Source organism: Lathamus discolor, chromosome 4 (genome assembly GCF_037157495.1).
Source record: "Lathamus discolor isolate bLatDis1 chromosome 4, bLatDis1.hap1, whole genome shotgun sequence".
Taxonomy (NCBI): Eukaryota; Metazoa; Chordata; class Aves; order Psittaciformes; family Psittacidae; genus Lathamus; species Lathamus discolor.
In genome coordinates this window covers 119404806-119430144 of record NC_088887.1, presented here as the reverse complement: position 1 = coordinate 119430144, position 25339 = coordinate 119404806, and the positions used below count along the sequence as shown (strand labels likewise).

Here is a 25339-nt window from a genome sequence, read left to right as displayed (position 1 = left end):
ATGTTTAGAAATAAGTAACTGAACATATTCAAAATACCACACGCAATTTACCAAGCCCAAACATACACACAAGCTTTTGCAAAAAATAATTGTCACATGCATGAAATACTTTCTAATATCTTCTCGAACTATGGATGGAAGAGTAAAAAAGCAGAGCAAGTGTTATATGCAAATAGTCATATCAGTCAAGATGTTTTGGAAAATAAATTCCATAGATAGCCACGCATGATGGCTACTATCCCTCATGACTATTTCCTCAGGCATTTTACTGGCAAACAAACATATATAAACTTTTTTATGCTTGCTTCATGGAAAACGAAGCTCACTTTTTTGGATTAAAGCCACTGACAAGTATACAGCCATGAAGAAATGTATTTATTCAATAGAATCTGAATTCTACACTCCTCCTGATACTCTAGGCAAATTAATGCCCCTGCTGTTCATACTGATCAAATATCTAGCCTTAGATTCAGTCCCCAAACACATGATAAACAGATCTACCATGGAAAATTGCAAAATGTAATTAAAAAAACACCCATTACTAGAGTGGGTGATAACTCTGTTATATGAACTTCCTCCTGTGTTCTTTTTCTACTTTACACTATGCTTTGAGCATTCCTACGTACTTGGGACCACGCACATTTTATTTTAGCATATGTTTTAAATAACATTCAAGAAAAAGAAAGCTCTGAATTTATCTCTTTAATCATGAAGCTGGCACTGTTCTTCTATCAAATAGTGTTATGTTGAAGTAAGCTTTACTACTGCTTTGCTGATTATTGCAAATTGATGGGTCCTTTTCGGGGAGAGAGGAAAAGAAAGATTTTCAAAACCATAAGGGTGATGTTAACTTTTAAATCATAGAATCACAGAATTGTTTGGATTGGAAGGGACCTTAAAGACCATGTAATTCCACCCTCCCTGCCATGGGCAGGAACACCTTTCCACTAGATCGGGTTGCTCAAAGCCTCATCCAACCTGGCCTTAAACACTTCCAGGGAGGGTGCAAATCACCTATAAGTTGTTTAGCCAAATCTTACAAACTAGAGTTTGATCCAGTTGCCTATATAGGCTAGGCTAACAGACATAAAACAGGACTTAAAGGATATCCATACTCTTTTGCAGTGGCAGATAGGGGCCAGGCAGAGTAAGATGCAACATCTAGAACTGACCTCTTGGATTCCTTCTGTAAGAGGTTGAAAGACAGAATAAATCTATTTTAGAAAGGATAAATTGCCCTCTAAATATGTCTATCTCTTTCCATTTACCGTAGAGCAAAACTAGAGCAAAACTAATTTACCAGTTTGGTTCGGATATCTGACAAAAACCATCCATAGACATCCATGGCTAAAACTAAGTCAGGTGAGTCCAGTCCCAACTCAGGGCTATTAAAGACTTTTTCTAAGGATCAGAGATTTATGTTTTCACCAAAGTAAAACAGTTCTAGTCTACATAACATACGCAATATTGATTCAATGTCTTGACTAAACCCTGTCTGCCTGTTCTGTAAGTCATATATATATAGCATAACCTTGAATTCTTATGTCTTTACTACAGCTTCAGTCAAAGAATTGAGCCAGCCAGCTCCTACAGATAACTTTTGTCTCAAACTGCATTTTGTTAGTACTTACAGAGATAAGGTTTGGTAATGCAGATTTTAAACCTGAACATATACTAAGTAGCCACAAGTTTGAAATCATTCAACTTCAAGGTCACAGACATACTTACACTTCCCAATTTCTTTATGTAAAATTTCCACAAAATACAACACACTATTTTTGTTCATATCAGCATTAAGCAATAATGAAACACAACGGGCAAGATCGTGATAAGCCATTTACAGCTGCCTCTGATTCCTGTTGAAATCTCATATAAAATGACAGCAACTAAAAAGGTAACTGGTGTCACCACTTTTCTACATTGGTACTTAAGTAAAGAGCTGCATATGAGCTGCAAAACATTCCACTGGCATCAAACAAGATGTGTTATTGGTTCACCATAAATACAAACAGCGCGTCTTAAAAGTAATAGCTTTGCCTGGACCTGTTTCAAGTCCTGATGATGGTTTCAAACTCAAATTTCTACAAAATTCATGTGATGAGAGGTCTCTTGGAATTGTTAGTTTCAGCAGTATGCAACTAATACTCTTGTGCAGGCACAAGTGGAAACTATATTCCAAAGCACATCTCCTTTTGGTTTTGGGTTAACAGTTCTATGATTCTATGACAGTCTTGGCATAGAGCATAGGTATTACTGCTCAGAACTAATTAAGATTCTAGGAAGCATTCATGATTACTTGTTTTCTAGCAGTTATAAGAGAAAAATGGTTTTATTTTATTTTTAAGTAGCCTTTGATGGTGAATTTTAAAGCCTTGTACTAGAAGGATGAATGGCTCAGGGGAGTTAAGGAAGCTTACAATTCCTTCTAAGGAATTCTTTTTTCCAAGTAGAAGCACAGCTGATGATCCTGTTCATTATCACAGTAGTTGTCTTTGTTCCTTAGCATCATCTCTTCTGTACCTTTTCTGTTTCATTTTTCCTCTCCATTCAGTTTGATTGTTTACTTCCTTCTCAGTATATCAGTTTTTACCTCTGTCTTCTAATATATATTATTATACTGTGCCTTCTTTTGTTTGTAGATGCAATTTTTTTCTAGCTCTTATCCATTAATTCAACTTTTTTCTTAATAATTTATTTATCCTTAAATTTTGGAAGACGTTATCCGTCATTATTCAGAGAATGAGTAAGAGCAACTTAATTTGCCTATATACTTGCATGTAACATCTGATATCCCCTTTAAGCCTCTCTTTGTTTTTTTTCCAAGGCTTTTGAGAACAGAAATAAAATTTATATGCTGTTCAAATAAATTTATATGTATATTAGCTTTATTTACTTTAGCTGAATTCACACTTTAATGTTGCACATCATCTATAGTAGTAATAGGAATTTTGTTTTCTTGCTAGCTATACTTACTAGCTTACTGAGGAACATTTTGCAAGTGGTTGTAAATCCATTGTCATAATTAATTCTAGGATGAAGGACAAAACTCCAAATCTGACATTTCGTTCAAATCAAAGAAGGCCAAAATTGTTTGATTGGACATTTTCAAGGGGGGAGAAAAAAAAAAAGCCTTTGGGCTCTTTTACAGTTAGAGAAAATGTCACATATATAATAAATCTTAAATGTTATTTTATTTATTATTAATTTTAAACGTACAAATGCCTTCTGAGTAAATCCATCGGTGTAAAAGACAACTGGTTTACTTTTAGAATTTGTACACTGAAGAGACATTTAGTATGAATAAAAAAGAACAGGTTTCTTTGGAGGATATGCAAAGCCTAGACCTGGTTTTAAACATTACCATGGACTTTCCACATGAGCAACAATTTCCACTTGAGGAATAAGTGACTTTGGTAATAGTTATGCAGATGGATGTGGGCTCCTTTTTCTATTTGTGAAGTTTTTTGAATATAGTCCAGGTTCAGACCATTAGGATGGCACTGAACTTGTGTGAATACACCCTTCCGTGGAGATCATCTTCATGTAAACCATCATTGGGGATTTACCCATATGGTGCATACAGCCTGTGACTATATTTGAAACAATGAAATTAGTAATTAGGCAATATAATTTTCAGCTATTAAGGAAGTAAAGTCCAACAGGGCACAGTTTTCCCTTATTAAAGGTATTAGAAACTCTGAAGGTTATTGAAAACATCCAGTCTCAGAGTCTAACATTAGCTGATTAAGCTAATTGGCTGGTTTCCCTTTATAGACAACAGAGGGGATGACTTATAGCAGGCACCTTAGATTTCCAACCCAAATGTTGAATAAACATCATGGGTGCTACCTACTGTATCTTCCATACTTATAGCCTTATACTGATCTTGAAAGTCTACTCAGGGATCATCATTTTTTTCTCCCAGAGAGGCCTGTGAATAGGACTGGATGGAAATCCCATTTTTATCTTGGGTAAAAGCATACTCACACTGTAGTAATTTCAGTCAATGAACCCATGTACCCCAGACAGAGGATGAGATGGCACTTAGCCACCTGAAGCCCAGGGCTGCAGTATCTCAGCAGTCTCAGGACACAACACATCAGACATGATCTCCCACATGAAAACACCTGGGACACCTGAAAAATGCTTGCAGATTCAAGGAATGGGAGACCATGGCACAAAAAAAAAATCCAATATGCATATAATCCATCAGCTTTTCCCTTCCTGCTAGCATTTTAATGCCCCTGCAAAATAGACAGTCAGCCAAGAGTTTTGGTTCAGAGCAAGCACAATTCATTTCCCTTAAAATGATACATCATTTTTGCATAAAGCACTTGGGTATTTTTAACCTAGTGACTCTCCTTCATTGTGCTTTTCAGCCTCCTTGAAGCTTCTCTGTGCTGTGAGCTCCTTGGCGTGCCAGCAACTCAGCTGCCATAACAAAATGCACAATTTTAAAGAGCTTGTTTTTAAATTGGTGTCATCATGAGATATTCATCTGTGAAGTGCTTATTTATCATCTGACATATATTTCCATGATAATTCTCAATTACTTTACTTATTGTTCTTACAGGACAGCAAAGTCATCAGAGAAATGATGCACATAAATACAAAGTCAAACTGTCAAAAGTGAGAAAAAGTACATAACAAATATATGCCTTGAGTATCCAAGAATACCACTGTTTCTAGGATTTCAGGAAGGAAAAAAAAATCACTTTTACAATGTCAGAGCAAAAGATCTGGTTATTCCAACAAAACTTGTCCAATAGGTTTCACAGTCCAGGGTCTTTTTGAATGTGGAATTTCCTGTCTCATCAGAACTTGAAAATGCCCCCACTTTCCAATCAGAAGACAAGTTGAATTTTATTGTCATAGAATCACAGAATCAGCTAGATTGGAAAAGACCTTTAAGATCATCAAGTCCAACCATTAACATTGCACTGCCAAGTCCACCACTAAACCATGTCCCTGTAGACCACATCTTCTAAATACCCCCAGGAATGGTGACTCAACTGCCTCCTCCCTTGGAAGCCTGTTCCAATGTATGACAACTGGTTTTGTAAAGAAATTTTTCCTAATATGTAATACAAACCTTCCCTGATTCAGCTTGAGGCTGTTACCACTTGTCCTATCACTTGTCACTTGGGAGAAGAGACAGACCCCCACTTCACTACAACCTCCTTTCAGGCAGCTGTAGAGAGTGATAAGGTTCCCCCAGAGCCTTTTCTTCTCCAGAGTAAACAAACCAAGTTCCCTCAGCCATTCCTCATCACACTTGTGCTCCAGACACTTCATCAGCTTTGTTGCCCTCCGTTGAACACACTGCAGCACCTCAGTGTCTCTTTTGTAGTGAGGGGCCCAGAACTGAACACAGGACTCAAGGTGCAGCCTCACCAGTGCCCAGTACAGAGGGACAATCACTTCCCTAGTCCTGCTGGCCACACTATTGCTGATACAAGCAAGGATGCTGTTGGCCTTCTTGGCCACCTGGGTACAAGCTGCTCATGTTCAGCTCCTGTTGACCAACAGCTTTGAGTCCTTTTCTGCTGAGCAGCTTTCCAACCACTCTTTCCCAAGCCTGTAGGTTGGCATGGGTTGGTTATGACCCAAATGAAGGACCTGGCACTGAGACTTGTCAAATGTCATACCTTTGGCTACAGCCCATGGATCCAGCCTGTCCAGATCCCTCTGCAGAGCCCTCCTACCCTCCAGCAGATCAACACTCCTACCCAACTTACTATAATGCGCAAATTTACAGAGCGTGCACTTGATCCCCTCATCTAGACCATTGATAAAGATATGAAACAGAACTGAACCCAGTACTGAGCCCTGGGAGACACCACTTGTGACTGGCTGCCAGCTGGATTAAACTCCATTCATCACCACTCTTTGGATCTGGCCATCTAGCCATTTTTTTTACCCAGCTAAGAATCCTCCCATCAAAGCCATGAGTTCAAAATAGTAACTTAGTGTTCAGCACTGACAGAGCTATCTAATCTCAACACATTTTTTTAGAACACTGAAATTGAAACGCGAATTAATGAATGACAAATTCCTCTTACACAGGCTGTTATAATCTGGCACGGGACTCTAATGCATAGGTAATTGATTAGTCTTTCTAACCTAACATGTCATATAGGAAAAGCAAGCTATACATAGATGGTGTAAAATCTGTGATTATCATCTCATAAACAAGAATTTTTAATTTCAGAAAAACAGTTTTGGGTGAAGAGCAAGGCAAATATAGCAAAATCAGATTTACATTGTTTTCACATCATTTAAGGTAAAGACAATTCAAAGTTCCAGAGAAGTTTTTCTAATCAGTATTAACCCAAACACAGAACTTGTTTTAAATGCAGACAAAAAGCCTTTATTAAGATACTTGTTTCCATTCAACTGATTTTTTTCAATAACCATATCCATTAAGATACAAAATTCAATTTAGAAACTGATTTAGTATATCTTAATTAAATACCAAAGAGCGTTGTAGCATTTTTTTCTAAGATACAATAACAAGATAGACAATTAAGATGTTAATTCTGAAATAAAAGGCAAATTGTGTCTACGATTTGCATAATATCTCTGAGTTTTGGAATTACTTATGTGAGGAATGGCTGAGAACAGTCTCTGATTTAAATGACTGATTCACCTGTTTTGTCCTGAATGCTCAAAATCTCCATGTCTTTCTTTAAGCATGTGAAAGAGGATTCACTTGTAAAAAGCTCAGACAGGGAATAAATGGACTAAAATACTTTAATGCCTGAAACCAATAGTTCTGAAACTACTTAATTAGGAACTGAGAGTATAATCTATTATTAATATTAATTTAGTATGTAAGATTCATAGATGCAACCGTAGAATCATAGAATAGTTGGAATAGTTTCCATAGTGTTGGAAAGGACCTTCAGATCATCTAGTTCCAACCCCCCTGCTATGAGCAGGGACACCTCACACTAGACCATGTCACTCAAGGCTCTGTCCAGCCTGGCCTTGAACATCGCCAGGGATGGAGCATTCCCTGGGCAACCCAGTCCAGTGCCTTACCACCCTAACAGGAAAGAACTTCTTTTTTATATCCAATCTAAACTTCCCCTGTTTAAGTTTGAACCCGTTACCCGTTACCCCTTGTCCTATCACTACAGTCCCTAATCAATAGTCCCTCCCCAACATCACTATAGCCCCCTTCAGGTACTGGAAGGCTGCTATGAGGTCTCCACGCAGCCTTCTCTTCTCCAGGCTGAACAGCCCCAACTTTCTCAGCCTATCTTCATACGGGAGGGGCTCCAGTCCCCTGATCATCCTCGTAGCCTCCTCTGGACTTGTTCCAGCAGTTCCATGTCCTTTTTATGTTGAGGACACCAGAACTGCACACAATACTCCAGGTGAGGTCTCACGAGAGCAGAGTAGAGGTGCAGGATCACCTCCTTCGACCTGCTGGTCATGCTAATTTGGAGTGTAGAGTGTTAAGACCTCTGCAGACACAGGGCACACAAAATCCTCAGACAAATTCAGACACAAGAGTAAAAACAACATAAAAATATATGAAGATAGGGTAATGCAGATAGTATAATGAGGTAATGTGATAGTCGGTGCTCTTAGTATGCTATTTGCTATGCTTTAAGAAGGAGTATAGAGGACAATATCTAAACAGAGGATGAGACATTTTGTGGATCTTTATAGAAAGCACATCCCAGCTGTAATAGGCTGCCAAGGCAAACAGTGCTTTGCAGAAATCATATCTCTCCCTGAATTACTCATGGACAGAAGCTTAATTCATGAACATTACATTACCTGGGGGTCCTGGTGGATAGGAGGATGACCATGAGCCAGCAATGTGCTCTTGTGGCCAAGAAGGCAAATGGCATCTTAGGGTGCATTAGAAAGGGAGTGGTTAGTAGGTCAAGAGAGGTTCTCCTCCCCCTCTACTCAGCCTTGGTGAGGCCGCATCTGGAATATTGCGTCCAGTTCTGGGCCCCTCTGTTCAAGAAGGACAGGGAATTGCTTGAAGGAGTCCAGCGCAGAGCCACAAAGATGATTAAGGGAGTGGAACATCTCCCTTATGAGGAGAGGCTGAGGGAGCTGGGTCTCTTTAGCTTGGAGAAGAGGAGACTGAGGGGTGACCTCATCAATGTTTACAAATATGTAAAGGGTAGGTGTCAGGATGATGGAGCTAGGCTTTTTTCAGTGATATCCAGTGATAGGACAAGGGGCAATGGGTGTAAACTGGAACATAGGAAGTTCCACGTTAACATCAGGAAGAACTTCTTTACTGTAAGAGTGACAGAGCACTGGAACAGGTTGCCCAGGGGGGTTGTGGAGTCTCCTACACTGGAGATATTCAAGGCCCGCCTGGACAAGTTCCTGTGTGATGTACTGTAGGTTACCCTGCTCTTGCAGGGGGGTTGGACTAGATGATCTTTTGAGGTCCCTTCCAACCCTTGGGATTCTGTGATTCTGTGATTCTGTGATTACATGTCGCTGTTCTTCATGTTGTGGCACATAGTAAGGTTAGCATCTCATCTGGAATGAATTTTTCTCAAAAAAACCCAAGAAATAAAAATCAACAATAAACAAATAAAATGAACCACCACCCAAAACAGTCAAAGAAAATAAGTGTTTATCGGTATTGGTTACAGCTACTGTGTCTGATTGGAGATCCCATGTAAATGCCACGGTTAGAATAGTTAGGAGGACTACACGCACAGTGTGATACAACCATAATAAATCTAATCACAGGAAAAGAGGGCAATGCCCATGGGAAAAAACAAAGAGTGTAACAACAAAAGTTTCTAGTTGAAAATTTTGCAACTGTGGTGTTGAAAATAATTTAGCTTGTAACACTTTAGAAAGATTTTCTACTCCTGGAGATTTTTTTGCAGTACTTTGATAGAACATGGATTATTAGAGCTGAGGACTTCTGTAAAATTCTTTTCTATCAAAATATTTTTTTCATCTTTTTCTAAAGTGAATAATGAAAACTTGTTGGTAATCAAGTTTCAAATAAAATTGTGTATCAGTTTCATTAATGAATATCAATCAGTAAAGATATTTAAAAAAGATTTCTTTCGAATACACAAGCTTCCTGGTTCTTGACTGCTGATACTCACTATAAAAATACAACAGCCATCTTTGAATTAGGAATGAAATTATGGTGCAAACCATCACTGCTTATTTTGAAGAGAAATAGGTCCTTTTCTCTGACATGCATGAGTCAAGGAACAGACAATACCCATCTCAAAGAATCAAAAAGAGTATATCTTGAGCTCAGAAACAGCTTCACTCTTTGAGAAATGGAACAGTCAAGCACTTCCTGCTATAAGGAAGCTCTCAGAAAAAAACATGATTATTTCCTTGCCTGGGATCTATATCTTAACCTGGAGCAGACTCCTGGGCACTTCACAGGAGGGCTCAGAAGAAAGAGGTTTCAACTGTCAATTGGAAGCACCTTGACTGCATTCCTGTGAGTATTCCTTTCCGCACCTCCCAGCTGAAGTATTGTGGCTTAATGAAATGCAGGCTCTATGGTACCTGCTGCTGTTTATTATTGCTGTTGTTCCCAGGGCGCTGCTTTGGCCCTATTGTTTCCAACTGTTTTTAACTGAGGAGTTAACGCTTTGTGGAGTATGAATCATTCAGTCTTCTGGCTACAAGAGCACAACCAGAATGAAATAGCAAACTGTCACGGGGCTCCTGGCTGCCAGTAGCTGAAATTGGCATATTAAGTTCAATGTAGTGTAACATAATGGGGGGAAATGATTAGAAAACACTAATTACCTTCACCCAAGCCCTTGTAGTGGGAAATCCCCCATGACAAGAACTTATGGAGCAGGAAGAGGTAATTAGATTTCTGACAGAGAGATTGCTGCATAAGTAATTAAGCTATCTATTTTCTTATTATTGCTACATAATGTCAGTTAAAGATCTTATAGTAAAAGAAAAAATATACATAAACCTTCTCAAAAGTTCTGTCTGTGAAATGACAGCTTCGGAAGTAATTCTGCCTTTGATTTTTGTCTTTAAAGAGAAAAAGCAACTCAGTTTTCATTACTTTCCTCTTTTGTAAGGTGATTTCAAGTAATCACCCATTGACAAAACCAGGCAAACAACCCACAGTTAGTGTTTTGGTTTCTGGACATTCACTAAACCACAACACACTTCTATGAAGGAGTTTCTGGATGTTTGCATAAATAGTGATTGTCAGAGCAAGTTACCAAATACCACATTTTAGTGTGTTACTTCTGCTTAACCACCCGCAAAATCTCTATTAAGTGTACAGCTAACATCAAGTCCTTCATTTTGTGACAGTCATCCTCCTCAAGATATTGCTGAGCTGAAAATACATTATAGTATAATTTTCATTATGTCAGAAACGCTCAGGTAAAATCAGGTTATGGATGGTTAATGCACACCTTTTGTCACTCAGACAAAACCTCTGGGTGATGCACATTTGGCTATGAAGAGTGAACTGATTTAGCCAAGCCCTGAAACCTTTGAATACATGCAGAGTTTGGCAAATGATTCAAACAGGAACACATTCAACTTTTGCTGTTTTAACTGCTAGGGTACAAGGGATAATTTTCCTTTTGTTGTGCATTGGTAGAACTATATTATAAATCAGCTCAGCAATCATGGTTAAAAAGGGTCAGCATCCAAGATTAACATTGATTTGTACATATCAGCACTTAAAGACAAATAATGTATAACAGCATACTAGTTAAAATGTATTAAATCACCATGCTTTATAACTATACATTTTCCCAGGATATGGATAACTTACTCATTATGATTCAGCCAGTCTCCACTTCCTTTATTGTTACTAATCAGCATGAATAAAGGTTGAAGAATATGACTCTTTATTAAATATAGGTTTTAGTTTATTAACTTTGCATTTCTAATTAAAATACTGTTCATTTGATCCATTCTGTTATTACAGTCTTTCCAATTAACAGGAAAACAATCAACAGAATTCAGCTTGGGCCTCATTCCTTGAAAAAGTCCATGGCTTTTTTATCTGCTCTTCCTGAAAGCAGAAAATTCTTGCCAAGATTTATAATGTCTTTTCAAGGCAGTAGTGTATGAAATTCCACCACAGTGTTTAGAGACTTTTGGTATTTCATCCACGTTATCAGTCGCCTTCAGCCTTAACCTCTGGAGACATAACGGCTTCACTAGAAACTATCAATTCAGCCATAGCGAATGGGAAATGCACTATTCTGTGTGCTACTTTGTCATACTAATAGAGTGATAGAAAAATGAATTACACCACAAGTTTACAAATCAGAAGTTTTCATTACTCCAAGTAATATTCTTCCATAATCACTCAGTAGTGTCACTGTGATGGGTTCCTTGGTATAAATCTCTGATGTATGGGTAACATTTTTATGATCAGATATTTGGGGTGGTTTAAGTACAACTAAATAACCTCAAATATGGAGTTAGAGAAGGCATCTCTCTGCCTTTTTGATTCCCATTTTCCTTCTGCAGCAGAAAAATGGAGCACATATAACAATAGCCACAAAGCTGGGACAAGGGAATGAATATTGTCCTAGTGGTCCAGTATTTCTTTCCCTTTATCTGACGCACACTTTTCTCCCACTATCTACACAAAGAGCCTCCTTAAGTAAGATGCAAACAGAACTGATGGCAGATTTGCTGAAAGAAGAGACTGTTCCTGTACCACATGATCTGGAACAGATGCTTGTTATCAGGAAATGGTAACATGGAGCTACAAACCCCTGGGTCTTCCCCTTTCATAAATACCTTCTCTGCATCCAGGCAGATGTGTGTGGTTTGTGTGTGGTTTGTGTGTGGTTTGTGTGTGCGCAGTGAGTCACTGATCCTAGGTGCAGATTCTGGGAACAATGCAGATAAAAAAAAGAAAGGAAATGGGAAATAACACACCAATACACTACAGAGAAAGATAATAGAAAGGAAAGTGCTCTTACCCTCTAATTAGTATTTTCCAGCAAATGTTTATCTGTCACCATGTTAATTTTAAAGGAACAGAAATAGGTTTGGGGTTTTTTTTGACAAACATATGCCAAGCATTTAATGGAGATCATTTTAAGCTCCGTTAACTTTGTTAACCAAAAGTCTATACCTGTTCTAAAGATCAAAAATTCTCATGTTTATACAAACTTTCATCCTGTTCTGGCCACTTTTAAATCTTTCTAGGAATATATACTGGCTCACACTTTCAGTCTTAGTTTTAATGTTTGAAATAGTTTCCTTTTATCATGTAGCCTACACAGAATGGTAGAATGACACTGCTGGAATTTAAGTTCTTAATTTCTTTTCACTTCTTGCATTCTCTTTTCTCAAGCTTAAATACGTTCTCATTGTTCCAAGAGTATTTTTAATTTCTTTTCTTACCCCTGAAAGAATGTCTTTCATCCTCAAAATAGGCTCACCTCCAGAAATTCTCTGTAGGTGTAGCCTATCACTCTCAGAAGACATTTTTAAGAGAACAATCTTCAGTGAGCCACACACAGATTTCTCCCATTCTGAATTTTGATAAGCTGTAGGATAGAGCAGAGCTTTGAAGTCAAAAGTAAAATTAGAAGCTCATATTTCTTCAGAGATGCACCCACAAATGGACACAATTTCCCAGTAGTGCCAGTGACTTGATTTTATGCAGAACTGCAAGTATGTATCTGTTGGAAATGTAGAGCTGTCTTTGAAATTGCCTCACTATCTGTTTTTTAACTGTGTAGATCATCTCATGGATTTGTCCTTTTGCAATGAAAATAAATCCTATATAATGCTTCAGGATTCTTTGCCACCTCTTTTTCTGTGCCTTTCCCCACGTCTTATTTCCACTGGTAGAATAGAAATCTCATGTTATTTCAAAATGTAAAACATGTTTTCCTTTCATACTGAAAGTTGTCAAAGCAGACTGAGGGTAAGCATAAGTCTTCAAATATATAAATAGTAGTCTTAGAAAGGCAGTCTTAAAACTGCTTGTCTTGTTCACACGAACAGGACAAGAAGTAATCATAGAATCATAGAATAGTTAGGGTTGGAAAGGACCTCAAGATCATCTAGTTCCAACCCCCCTGCCATGGGCAGGGACACCTCACACTAAACCATCCCACACAAGGCTTCATCCAACCTAGCCTTGAACACCGCCAGTGATGGAGCACTCACAACCTTCCTGGGCAACCCATTCCAGTGCCTCACCACCCTAACAGGAAAGAATTTCCTCCTTATATCCAATTTAAACTTCCCCTGTTTAAGTTTGAACCCGTTACCCCTTGTCCTGTCACTACAGTCCCTGACAAATGGGGCTTAAAATGGGCTTAAAAACCCTTTATAAAGGTAAGTTAGACATTAGGAAGATTATAAGGAGTACTTAAGCATAGAAAACTGTTGCCTGGGGAGGCTGTGGAATTTTTATCTTTAAAAGATTTGAAGCAGATCCATCCAAAGATGGCTCAAACATGAATTAGGTAGAGATGAAGTTGCAGTGCTGAAGTGATAGACTTGAATTGTGGATTCCTAGGCGCTGACATTTCCTACAGTGCTAAGCTACAGTTCTACTTAGGTGTATTGACTGATGAAGCTACCTTCCTTTGGTTGTTAATGTCAGCCCTACAAGAGAAAGATCATATCCCTAAGGAAGTAAATAATTTAATTGGACACAGTCATGACTCGTCATGCTATGAGAAGGGTATATTCACTATCAATGTCAACTCATTATTTGTTTCCTATTGAGCAAGACTGCCTATTGAGCTCACTGAACTAGTGTTGCTTTATGGTAGCACCTGCATAATCAAAAGAGCTTGGAGCCTCATAGTCCAAATGGCAACACAGGTATGTAGTAAAATACAGTGTCTAGCCTAAGCTGTTCACTGTCTGAAGTAGTCATGAAAGACAGTTACAGAAAAAACTGAAAACATATAAATGTAGTAACACATGCAAAATCACTAATTAATATAACGACAGTACTGACATTAAAGCTCCTATGTCCTAGGACTATGCTCTGCATTCATGACCTACCCCTGTCTGTACTTCCTTTTTATCATAGAAGTGCATTGCACAAGGGCTTCTCTTACAAAGACACCATCTTTGATTGAGGAGGTTCATGAATTGTATGATCTTAACATCCTTTCTAACCCTAACTATTCTGATAGTGCTGATCTGCAGATCGGTTGTAGATTTAAGAATGCTCCAGGCAAACTTTGTTCCCTCCATCCTGGTCTGGTGTCACTTTTTACCTATCATCTGCTGTTGGCCACTTCCAGAAACAACATATTGATTTGGTGGACCTTTGAGCTGACCTGATACCACCATGTTTATTTTCTGATGTTATGTTTTCAGATGTGTCGGAGCTGGATTTCCTTTCAAAGAAATCTTTATCCCTTATTGACATAAATAGATGGTGTGCTCGCTTGCAAATATGCACACTGGGAAGTTCTCTGATACTTGACACCATGTCACACCCACACTCACCCCAGGAAAGATACAGCATTCCTGCAAGAGCAAAATGAACATTCTTCCAAACATGCTGAGAACTAACTCCCATTCCCCACTACCTCATCCATACAAGTGACTGTGAAACTGGACTGCAATATGCAATATTTATGAGAAACAGGTCAGGTGCATGCAAAAAAAAAAAAAAAACCCATAAAGATTTTAAAGAGAGACTATAAGATCAAGAAACAGCCTTGGCTAGGCACTCCACTGCTTCCACTGCATCATGATGCAGCTGGGGGTTGCTGTTGCTCACCTTGTAGGCCTCTGAGCTACCAGGCTGCCAGGCAAAAGGAGATCACAAAGCTCCTTTTCAAAAGTTATTCTTTAACCTCTAGTCTGCTTTAGCTCTAAAGACACTGTTTGGATAGAGGAGGGGAGACAGCTTTTCACTTCCCTAACCTCTTTTACAACTCCAGAAAAGCAAACCTTTGTTTTACTGTTAAGTTTTTGGTCTTTTGGGTAGCAATGAAGATTCTGACATAATGCTGCTAATTGCAGTGCATTTAATTACTAGCTATAATATGATAGCTGCTTCCCTGTGCTACACATTGATGCCTGAACAAGGGAACTGAGATATAAATAAATGAGACAGTTTCCTTAGTGGAAATTGCATTCAGGTGAGGCAGCAGCAAGCTCCTACCTACTGTGGATTGAAGAAGAAAAGAACAGGCTTTTCATATAGGCTGGGGTTGCATGACTGTGCTCTGAAGGTATTTTTTCACCTGATTATTTTGTCCCTGTAGAAGAGATTTGCGCACTTATATTACATTTAGCTTCCACACTTTTGTCCAAGGTTATCCTGTTAGAACTATTCCAGATAGAAGAATTTTGGCTGATTAATTTTTCCCTGAAGCAGCAGAAATAACCAAAAAATGAATTTAGAGCATATTTTAGCTCTGCAAAATTCCATATCCTCATTTATTTTACAAGAACTTCTCCACCAGTTGTGCTTGTACAAACAGAAAAAGGCACTTTAACCCACACAGCCCAGCTTTCTCTACTTTCAGAAGGGAAATTACATCCTCTGCAGTGAGATTTTCGTCATCCAACAGACACTCTTACAAGTCTCATGAAAGATCTCTTTTTAAATTATTGAAAAGAACTCATTTCCCACAGATCATCTATCTTTAATTTTCCTTCAGCAATAGTTGCCCTTTTTGGTTGCTAACCAGATTTTCTTCATATATTGCTGAGTTTCCTATCAGCCAAATTACTCTGGAGACTTCTTGGAACTAATGGTCCTTCACATTTTATTCTATGTCCTCATATCTACTATTCACCATCTACTTAGCTCTTTTAGCTGCAATATCTGTGGGACTCAGAATCAATAACAATTTCCTCCAATCCACCTCTTCAGCAGTAAGCAGGTTTCTTTTATTAGGCGAGATGATTTGTTCAAGTCACAGAATACATGCCCTGTTCTGAGGTGAGTGGGCACTGTTTCACTGTGCCTTTTGCCCTCCTGCAGAGCCTCACTCAAATCACTTGTGATCATCACACCGTTAGAACTGGTGTCTTCCCCTTAACCACCTTCAGCTGGATATGGTCTGCACATGATGGCATGCTCAGAGGCACAGTCTGAGACATCCCAAGGCACAGTCTTTTGCAGAAAGAACAGAGTGAAACGTGGTTCTAAATCTTTCCAAAGACATTTAAGGACACATTCATCAAGTCCTGATTGCACTTCAAAGAAACTCTGTGGGATGCCTTGTAGCTCCAGATTTCCTATTCCTTTGCTGCAGGTATTTTTGTGCAGGGCACAATTTTATATCATTTCTCTAAACCCTGGACTGAATAAGTATCTAAGAGCCATGTGGAGATTGAATCAGACTGACACATTTTGGACATGTTTCTCTAACTGTACAGCTGAAAATCAGAGTCCCTACTAGGATCCAAGGAAACATTTCTTCCTAGAAAACTAAGTAATTCGTTGCAGATCAATACTGCCACTGGAATGCCATTTGGAAGATGGAAATAGTGATGATTTTATCTCTATATACTTCTTTCCTTTCTCCTTTGCCTTCTCTTCTCTTTAAAATAGGAAAAGTCCTACTGTTTTCCATTTGGAGTGATAAATTCTTTGCAAAATTTCTGTCTTTTGCTCTGTACGTGTGTCCAATAATTACTTCGATACGGTTAAATAAACTAACTGAGGGGAAGTTCTTTTGTTTGCAGGTAAAAAGAGTGCAAGGCTTGCATCCTAACATTATTCTACACCAAAACTGAGTAGCTGTTGTACGTGCCTAATAGTTTCTATTGTATTATAAAAAAATCATGTGACCTGGCACAAATATATTTAATCATTCCAATAGAAGTTTTGGAATACCTGTAGATGAAAAGCATCAGATAAAATTATCGCTGGAGAGAGTTATCATGGAGGTTTTATCCAAATATCAGAAACTATCAATTAAGAAGAGCAGGATGAAGGTATACTTAAAACATGAAAGAAAATTTCAGCTATTGTTGCTATTACATAAAATGAGGAACAGCTGAAAATCTCCTACAACCAAATTGTTTTTATGTAAACAACTGAAACTATGTATTTCCTCCTGAAATATGTTCCAAAGTTTTTCTGCTATGCAAACTTATTATTTTCTAACAAATTTTAGCCGTAATGGTATCTCCTGGCATATGACCTGTGGATAACAGAAGCAGTTAAGAACAAAGAGAAGATGCCCATATCTCTAGTAAGTTCAATAACCATTCGGTTAAAATAACTTTTTCTTTTTTCATACTTGAATGTTAGCACACTCACCTTTTTATTTGAGGTCCAGTTCTTCAAGGTGTGTGAAGTAAGTGTTTGCAGAGCATTTAAAATGTTTTCCAGGAATCAAAAAACTCTGGAATGCTACAGTCACTAACGTCTTGACATCTTTCACCTCTCACAAACAGGCAATGCAATTTCAGGACTACATAGTACATCAAGAGTGGAGTGGTTATTGAAGGATATATTTTCTTCTTCCCTTGGGGCTACATGGGGAGATTTATTTATACACACTCTCCTTGGTCACTCAATTTTCTGTTTATCTGAGCATAAAACAGGTGCTATGAACCCATTACTTTCAAAAAACTCTGTAATTTTTCAAGGTTTAGGATTGGAAATGTTAAACTATCAGAAATGGAACAAAAAAAAAAAAGAAAAATTAACAAAAACCCAACAAAAAAACCTAAGAGGAAGTGGAAATGTTACTTTCTTGTGTTTTCCCACAGAGCTACTGTGTGGCTTTTGGACTTTAATTCTCTCTGCGCATTTGAAGATTAAACAAAATCCTTTCTCTACAGAACAAGGAGGAAGCAAAATGCATTTGTGGAATAGCAAATAAGTATTCATTAGTAGATGAAGTTTTCCTTGTTAACCCACTGGATTTCAGCGGCAGGCACTCTCCTTACACTTGGAATGACCTTTTAAACCTTCTCGGTTGAATAGGCAGCCCAGAGCAACTCCAGGATGAGAGCGTGAATAAAAGCATAAATCTTATCCTAGTCCATTTTCTTGCTTAGCTTCACAAAAAAAAATTAGTTGCATGAGCCTTCTTTTATTTCAGATGTAGCTCTTTCCTCTTTGAGTGCTCTGAACTATCTGTTCTTTTCAAAATCTTCATAAGTGACTTTTTCTCCTACATAAGTGATACACAAAAAAGTCCCCAACATAATCTGCTTGTAAGAGCTAGATTTGTCGATGTCACGTCCATCCCAGGTCAGTGCCTTAAGCTGTTCTCCACAGAACCCACCACCAAGCCTAGCTCTGAACCAGCAGTTAAATATTTGTAGCCAACAGAGCCAAACAGCTGAAGCCAAGATAGCACATGCTACATCAAAGTTCTGGAAAATGAAGCTTTAAATCCCTACAGGAATTCAGGCCATCAAATGACAATGGCAATATTGTCTTGTGTCCCATCTACATCAAGAAGCCTTTCTGCAAGTTCCCTACTTTTCCTTTCCCCTCTGTTGTGAAACCCAGAGATTATCCCATGGCAGAAGGACAACATTTTTTGTAAGAATTTACATTTTTGTGGAACATAACTGCTCCATGACATCCCACATTCTGCATGAGTCTTGCTGCACTGCAGGGCCATAAAACAGTCAGCTCTCCTGAAAAAGGGTGACTCAAAGCCAAACAAAAGTCCTCAGTAGACAAAACTAGTTGTTTTATTTCTGGCTTATAGCCGGTTTTACTGCCAAATCTGAACTAAATCTATTGAAGGGAGATGGGAGGCTCCTAGATCCTTATGATCTCTGAAGTGCAGAGCTGTATGTAGAGACACTACATCACTCCAGCTGTTCTCAGCTGTCTGGTGCAGCTATGTGAATGCTCTGGTTGGGTGACAATAAGTGCAATTAGTTTACATCTGTACTCAACCGCTACTGGCTGGGGACAGATTAATTTATATCTGAGTAGCCATTTCTCAACCATTACCTTGAGATCTCTGCTCATGGATAGAGAGGGTAGAAAAAAACTATTCCAGTTCATGCGCATTTTTTCACAAATTGTATAGTACTGACATGGACACACATACATTGGTCTGATATAATTAAGGATTTTTGTTTTAACTTGGAGCAGTTTGCAGCTTAGACTTTTGAGAGAAGCTATCACTTTCAATTTACTGAACGGAAGTCATATGCTGAATAACAACTTTCTTATAATTAGGCATGACAGCTCTGGCTGCAGCTAGAAACAGGTATTTTTCACTGAAAATAAGCAAAGCCAGTTCTCTCTAGACCTTTCTTTTTTGAAGAGCTAAGCTGTATTGCTCCGTTCTTATTCACGCTCATCAGTCCCTGAAGTTTTTATTTATAAAAGCATCTCCTAGGACTAAATTTAGCAGTGTTATACATGAACAAATTCCATACAAAATTAAGTGTGATTTGGAGTCTGGAGGAATTAAGGGCCAACATATTTTTTTGAAAATGATGCTTATGTGCTTCTAAATTTGGGTGATACTGCAGAGATTTGACAACTTCTTGTGTTTAAGATAAAACAACAAAGGACCTGTGGCATGAGCTAGAGAGAGTGGAGGTGGCATTTGATCTGCTTTACTCCAAAACACTGGCAAGTAGGCTTTTCCACCAAAGCTAGTCATAAGGAGGGTCTTTGTAAAAGCCATTTTGTGGTCAAAACATCATTTTTTCTCATCTCTGTTGGGTCTACTTGTTGAATATGTGGCAAACACAAAGATCTCATTAGGTTTACATCAGTATCTTTTGTTTTGTTAGCCCAGGGTCTTTTCATGCTGTGTGAATACATCGGAGGCAGTATTTCTTTCTCTCATTGCCAGTTATGGAAGGAACTACTGATATCGTTGAGCTGAGAGAAAGGTTTACTGCTTTTAAGGCAGTATGCACATGTCAACATATTGTCTCAGGAAGAAAAGGTGATGCTTAACAAACTTTGGTTTTGGGAGATCTATTTCAGGTCCACCCAGAGGCCATATCAGCAATTCTTAGCACAGTTACTCAGAATAGATGATACAGATGATACAGATCAAACATTTGTGTGTCATCCTTCCCTTACACAATGCTAGTAAGACTGGCCAAGCAGCTTTGAGTTTGCCTGGTATGTCGTGAGAATAGTACATGTCTTTCTAGAGTATGTACCATTGTGACACGGCTGACGTAACTTTCTGTCCTTTTACTATGAATATGTGCTTTATGTATGCTTGACTGGACTCCTCTTATGGTATTTTGCCTTGTTCAGTGAAAAGGCTGGGTATAAGTGCTTGGTATTACTCACCTGCCCAGCAGCAAAAATTCTCCAGCGAGTCCCAAGCGCCTCATAGCCATTAAGAGACCTCTCACAGTCATGCCTTCACAGAAGCAGGCAACCACTCTTGCCTTGGGCAGATGGCTCCGAAGCTTTCGTAGCAGCTTGTCAAAGCTCTGTTCACCAGCATTGCTATAGATCTTGTAGGAATGCGCAATGCAGATGCCTTCCTTGGCTGCCATGTCTTTGAAAGCTTCCATTCCACTTTCACCATAGTTTCCTAAATACAAACAGAGACACATATGCATGTACTAAAATTTTAAGAAGCTTTTCTTGCTTTGGAAACAGCAAATATTTTAAAGAATATGCAGCATATCTACACAGTGATCAGTGTATCAATCTTAACAAAAGAACATTACCATTTTTATTAATTACATTTTCAAGTCATGATCAACAAATTATCTTAGAGACCTCACTTCTGCCTGCATCTCTGCTGAAACCAAAGACAGTTAGGTACCTCAATACCTGTGGGGATCTGGTCCACAATGTGTACAACAATGTATAAATTGCAGTCTTTTCTGATTCTCTTGACTGAATGTGGACAAGTTCTTTGGGGTTTACTTCAGGAAAGTTAAACGTGTACATTCAGAATGAATTTTTAGGTGTAACATTTTAAATATAAGCAAAATAAAACAATGATAACAACATTACTTTGTTCATAATTCAACCTGAAAAGCAACAAGGTTTTAACTATACTGAAAGATAAAAATTATTCAGTTGAAGAAAAATCTTCTGGAGAATAAGCAGCAAAATTGAGGATTAGCATTACAGGGATCACGAGATCACAAATGAACTAAGTACACTTCTGTGTGGATTTTAGTTGGTGGGTTGTTGGTGTTTTTTTTAATGAACTATCTACCAACCCAAGAGGCAAAACTTCAGATTTTCTTTCTGTCTTCTCTTATGGGATAAACTGGTAATAAATATTAACATAGATACATTATTGTTCTTTAATGTGTCTCACTATAGAAAATGTCTTCATAGCCAGGCCTACATAAAAGTCACAGTGGGTGTACTGATGCCACTGACAATCATCCTGACCAGGATGTCTCTGGTCTCTCTGGTTGCCTGTGCTCCTCCATCTGGCTGTCTAAATCTGTTTCATGTCTCATTTAAAGAAGGAGGCCTTTGAGGCAGGAAATCCTTCTCCAGAATAGTGCCTTAACCCCTCAGTAATAGTAATAGAAACAGAATCAGTAAATTAATAAGACTGAGAGTGTTAAAGTAATGATGTTTCAGGGAACTGCTGATCCTTCACTTATTTCTGTTAGTCTGCAAATTGAAGGATCCATAAGGAAAACACTTTTACCAGCATAGTTACAAGAATATAAGCGCAGCTACAATGAAAATGCATGTGAAACAGTGAGAATATGAAAGCTGGATTTGGACTGTTATCTGTTTTTGTGACCTTGGACATTTGGAGCCATCAAACATTCAGCTTGCCCACCTGGGTGCTGTTCCTGTTGCTCTGAGGCTAGAGTTTAGAGTCTGTATTATGCTCAGCAGTGTACATGAATATGAAAACAGTATTCAGCTTGAAGTTCTTACAATGTGAATAGCCAAAAGAGACGAGGAGCAGAAAAAAGGAAGCACCATTGCCTTTGTTTCACATTATTCTGTGATTAGGAATGAATCACTGAGACCTTGAAATTTCCAAATGGCATCCAACCAGAATGACAGTGTGAATGGAGAAATCCTTAGCTAATATGATGTTCATTTTCCTCCCTGCTTCCATCAGGCCTGATGGAAAACACATTATTATGCAAATTGTGCCTGGACAAAATGTCATAGGATTTTTAAACTCAGTTGAACTGCTACCTGGGAGCTGTAGATCAGGAGCCCAGTGCTTCCCTATGTGTCACCCTCTTAGGGCAAACTGTGCTTCCTGTAATATATAAGCATCTGGTGATTCCCTTGACACACTGAAGCAGTTCAGTTAGAGGCTGAAAATGTGGTGCTTCTTGAAAGATGCAACCTCAGAAGTCAGCCTGAAGGAAAAATGGCGGTCAATCACATGTAACTCCCACCATTCCCCAAGGCCATCTAAAGTAAGCTGTTTGACAGGATATACACTACTTTGTTGAATTTTTTGTCATTTAGGTCAATCTGGATCAGCATTAAATGTTCTGTTTCACTATTCCTAACAGAAAATAAATAACAGAAAATAAAAAGGAAAAAAAGAGACCACATAAAATTTTGCCATAGAAGATGAAAATTTGAGGAAAAGCTGTTCTACAATATATCTCAAAGAGACTGGAATTCTGAAGACTTCATTTTCTCCCAAAAAGCTGTCAATGGTAAATTCCTGGTCGGGTGTAACCGACTTACAGAACTGGATCTCTTCAAAGTTCCAGATACTTCAGTCTTTTCTTGAAAGTGTTTTAAGCATACAAACTGTTGCCCTGATGCTTTCTATAAAGCTGAGAATAGGTTTAATTGCACGTCTGAAAAGCAGTAGGTCTTGCAATGAATATAAAGTGCATTAACTCTTTTCAAGTCAAATCAAGGTTGCTCAGGCACAAATGCCATGGTCTCTTCATGTGTCAAGACAGGGAGATTTTGTGAAACTGTACAGAAAGCAGTGTGTCATCCAAAATGAAGGGAAATACATTAGACTACCAAGGCTACTTAGTAAAGTGTGGTGTTCTTGACATTTGGAATGAAAACATCCTGACAGTCCAAATCTGAGAGTGACTGAGTTCTCCAACTGGGAAAACTGTAGCTGTATGGCATGAGCTCAAGGGAGATTTGGTGAAAACAGAAGGCAACTTTTCTTCAAGACACTAGCACAGATACACCAGTGGAGCTCTTGTCATGATCATTGCTGATTAAACTCTACTTGATTATTCATAGTGAATTCCCCTGTTGTGCAAGAGGTTTGATGAGGTATGTATATTTAATTTGAGCTGTACTGTGGGGATAATGGACACTCCTTGATGGAAAAAGAAAATCTTTTCTGCTAAACTCCTTTGCACCACATATTAGGATAACTTTCTTCTGTGAAAAAAACTGAATGTGTTTGAAGGGAATGAGAATGGGGAACTGGGTAAATTGCATTACATTGTTTGCTTGAGGATGAGATGTGAGGTTCACAATGGAAGAGCATCTCCATGCTTTCTGTATGGAACTAGGCTCCTCATGGACATTTGATTCTTAAACTGTGGCATACCCATGGTAGTGCCACCAAAACTACCACAGCAGGAGCAAGTTTCCACTGATACAGCAATTCCCACACTTCAGCTAGGTCTATGTCACAAGGAGAAAGATAAAATAACTTTACTGCTTGCGCGCATGGATGGACAAAGTGAGGATTTAGGCAGCCTGACTCTGAGAAGGAGTTTGTAGTTTCACTTCCAAGTGAAAATTAATTCAGAACTGCTAGGCTGGAATGAAAGCAACATCTTCTGTGAGTCCCCTGCGATGGAAGCTTCCTGCATCCTGGCAATTTATCCATGTAGCTATTTTTTTCCACCTCTAAAATTTAAAGAAAACTCCTAAGGAAAAGCTAAACAGAAGGAAGGGACTGGTTTATTTTTGCTTGGCTAGTTCCAGTTCCAGAAAGGACCCAGCAAATAACACAAGCTGCAGCTGAAGTATGATCAATCTCTACTGAGTTCCGCCTCCCCCTCCAGACCTCCCCATTTCACCATTTGGAAAATGGTATCTCTGTACTGTGACCGGTTCTGCTGTAGGAGGTATCACAGTTTTTTACTGGATGTTCATCTCCTCTTGTCTATCGGTGTGGTAATCAGAGCTGCTAGCTGTTGAAGGCTTCTGTAAATAACGCCCTATACTCATGGCAAAAACTGGCAGCTGGGTTCTTTGCAAATGCCAGCCTGAATCCTGCATGTTCCCTACCTGAACATGTGTCCCTAAACCCAGTTCAAAACTTACTTGTATATGTCTCTTCATGTGCAAAAAAGAAATTGATCGCATCACCATGTAAAAGACATGTATCCCTGCTTCGGATCGGGAATTTTGTTCAAAACTCAAGCATATGCATCCCCACCTATAGTCTAACTATAACAATCTGTTAGTTCCATTTCCCATGAATCAGTATTAGAAACTATTAAGAAGCTTAAAAAGAACAGATTGTGCTTTTTTTTCCAGATGAAGCTTAATATAGTACAGTACACCAACATACTTCAATCTGATGGAAAAGCATCAGGCAAACTGCAGGCTACTCCTGCTGCTCCTCCTGACCAGCGGTTGAGACAATTAAACTAACCATAAACCAGTAAGATCTTATCCGCATTACACAGTAAACTAACAAGGCTTTTAATCTTAAAATAATATACAAAATACATTGACATCCATTCTATCACATTAAAGGTTATCAATATGAGATTAAAAGTCCTTACAGCCAAATAGAATAATGAACTGTTTTCTTCTGTCCAGAGATTTTTGCAGCATCACACATTTTTTATTACAAGAGGTATTTTATCATTAGCTGTAGCTGCACTTGCAAATTACTATCAGCGAATTGTTTGGTTTATAAGGGAGTTTCAGTGAACTTAGATGAGAATTGGTCTTTAGGAGAGATTTAGGATGTAACATTGCTTCTGGCAGGACACAGCAAAAAATCACAAAGTGATAGGAGACTCAAGTAAAACTACAGAAATGTATTATGTCATTAATTTAGAATCATAGAATCACAGAACGATTTGGGTTGGAAGGGACCTTTAAGATCATCCAGCTCCAACTCCCTACCACAGGCATGGACATCTTCCACTAGACCAGGTTGCTCCAAGACCCACCCAACCTGGTCTCGAACACTTCCTGGGATGAGGCAGCCACAGATTCTCTGGTAGAGAAGTTACTTTAGCTGGTAATAATCCCACCTATCACAAAGCATATTTATATAAGTAGAAGTGCTACCATCACTTTATGTACAAGAAAGAACAAAACACAGGATAATATTCTATGCTGTTATCTGAGCCACAGAAAAGAAGCCAAGTCAGGTAACAATTCTCAGTAGATGTTTTGCAGGCAATGCAGGGAATAAATAGTTTCATTTTTTACCAGCTTTCATTGACATCAACAGGATGAACTTTGCAGAAATACCTGAAAAAAATGTAAGTAGCTATAATTTTAAAAATGCAT

The 25339-nt window shown here is 38.5% G+C and overlaps 1 protein-coding gene across 1 annotated transcript in view; it reads right to left on the bottom strand.

The window, feature by feature from the left end:
- The window catches only part of GRM5 (glutamate metabotropic receptor 5), a 265098-nt gene that overhangs the window by 122185 nt on the left and 117574 nt on the right, over positions 1-25339 (bottom strand). Inside the window, exon 3 of the mRNA XM_065675884.1 lies at positions 20207-20456. Coding sequence (XP_065531956.1) covers positions 20207-20456 — 250 coding nt within the window. The remainder of the gene's footprint in view (positions 1-20206; positions 20457-25339) is intronic.